The sequence below is a fragment of the Pygoscelis adeliae genome, unplaced genomic scaffold, assembly GCF_000699105.1.
Source record: "Pygoscelis adeliae isolate BGI_AS28 unplaced genomic scaffold, ASM69910v1 Scaffold432, whole genome shotgun sequence".
Classification (NCBI taxonomy): domain Eukaryota; kingdom Metazoa; phylum Chordata; class Aves; order Sphenisciformes; family Spheniscidae; genus Pygoscelis; species Pygoscelis adeliae.
This window is the reverse complement of record NW_008824289.1, coordinates 166,466-168,387: the sequence shown is the minus strand read 5'-3', so window position 1 is coordinate 168,387 and position 1,922 is coordinate 166,466. Positions and strand designations below refer to the sequence as shown.

Sequence of the window (1,922 nt, the reverse complement as noted above, 5' to 3'; positions counted from 1 at the left end):
GGGGTCGTCCGGCCGCCCCCGTGCCCGGGGCTGGCAAGGGTCCCCCCCCGCCACGACCACGTCTTGCCCCTGCGGTGGCTGAACCCCGGGCGGTGACGGTGCCTCTGCTCCCTGCAGGGGTTTTCTGCTGTGGGCCGGCCCCTGTCAGAGCCATCAAGGAGGGTGACCTGCAGCTGAAGTATGACATCCCCTTCATCTTCGCGGAGGTGAACGCCGACGTGGTGTACTGGGTAGTGCAGCGTGACGGGTCGGAGAAGAAGAGCACCCACTCCTCGGTCGTGGGGAAGAACATCAGCACCAAGAGCGTGGGCAGGGACAGCAGGGAGGACATCACCCACACCTACAAGTACCCCGAGGGTACGGGGCGGCAGCAGGGGCAGAGATGCCCTGGGGGGGTGGCTGTTGGGAAACAGAGTGGGGAAACAATTAATTAATTGCAGCAGCTGCACCAGGAGGGTACCAGGGGTCAGGGCGAAGCAGCCCAGACCATGCCCGCCTGGTACCCCCCTGGGAACCACGGGTTTTTTTCATGCACCGCAGGGTCTGAGAAGGAGAGAGAAGTGTTTGCGAAGGCAGAGCACAAGAAGAGCTCTCTCAGGGAGGAGGATGAGGGGCTGCACCTCAAGATAAAGCTGTCGGAGGGCGCAAACAACGGCTGCGACTTCAACGTCTTCGCCGTCATCAACAACAACACAGACACAGACCGAGTCTGCAGGCTCATGCTGTGCGCTCGAACCGCCAGCTACAATGGCACCATCGGGCCCCAGTGCGGCATGAAGGACCTGCTGAATGTCACCCTCACGCCCCGGGCAGGTAAGAGACCTGCTGGCAGCGAGGAGAGGATGCTTCGGTGAGGGCTGGGGTCAGGTCAGCAATTTTCCTGTGTTCAGCTGCATCTCCGGGGTCTGCGGTGAGGCCACGGTGCCGGGGCCAGGGATGGGTCCCCCCAGCAGAGCACCACTGTGCTGGCCAGGGGCCGGGGCAGCCCTCACAGCTAGCGGGAGGGAGCCACCGCTGCCGGGTCTGAGCTCCGCGCCGACGGCTTTCCAGAGAGGAAACCCTGGCCACAGCCACCCGCTCTGCACACCCACAACAGCTGAGCTGCAGCAAGAGCTGGGCACGTCCCGTCAGGGGGTCAGTGTGGGGAGCCAGGACCAGTGGGAAGGGCTGCAGGCTCGCACAGAGCCCTGCAGCCCTGCTCAGGACCTGGGGGTCAGCGCGAACCTCCCTGAAAACACTGTGTGAGCCAAGGGCTGGGTTTCGCTTTCAGCCTTCCCCATCCTTGCTTCTCCAGCTTGGCACTGCCCAGCACTGCAGGGGTTGTTGTATCCCCTCTGGTTGTACCACCGCCGCCGGTTCGTCAGGTCAGCACGCGCCGGGCTGGCGTGGGGCAGCAATCAGAGGTTTCTGTTTAATCCCATGGAATAATGGCAGCGTTAAAGCATGGCCTGGGGCCGGAGAGCAGGGACAGCCAGCACCCAGAGCCGGTGCTGGGGTGTTCATCCATCTGGCAGTCCCACGCCACGTCACCACCGTTCACCAGCGACCGCCTCAGTGGGCAAAGCCCCGGGCTGGCAGGGGCTCGTGCGAGCTGCAGCTCTGTCCCAAGGCTGCTTGGTGAGCGATGCCTCCTTCGGGGGCTTCTTCCTTATTTGTCTACCACTGTGGATTTTTAATCTTTGATAAAAGGATAAGGAACATTGCTCAGGCAAGGGGCTGGAAAAGCATTTAAAGCAGGACAAAAGTTACTGCCATTGCATCCATCATGCCAAGGGAGCAAGCTGTGCGCATCCCAAGGCTGTTGTCCCAGGGCCCTCCGTTGCACTCGTCTGCATCCCTTCTCTTGCTCTTCCATACACCTCTGCTTTGCGAGCCGGAGCTGGGCTAGGCTGGTCTCTCCGGCGGGGAGAGCTCTCCCACAG

General features: G+C 62.3%; 1 protein-coding gene across 1 annotated transcript in view; it reads left to right on the top strand.

Moving 5' to 3' along the window:
* The window catches only part of TGM2 (transglutaminase 2), a 28,297-nt gene that overhangs the window by 22,978 nt on the left and 3,397 nt on the right, over positions 1 to 1,922 (top strand). The window contains 2 exon segments of the mRNA XM_009318753.1: positions 52 to 357; positions 541 to 813. Of these exon segments, the coding sequence (XP_009317028.1) occupies positions 52 to 357; positions 541 to 813 (579 nt within the window).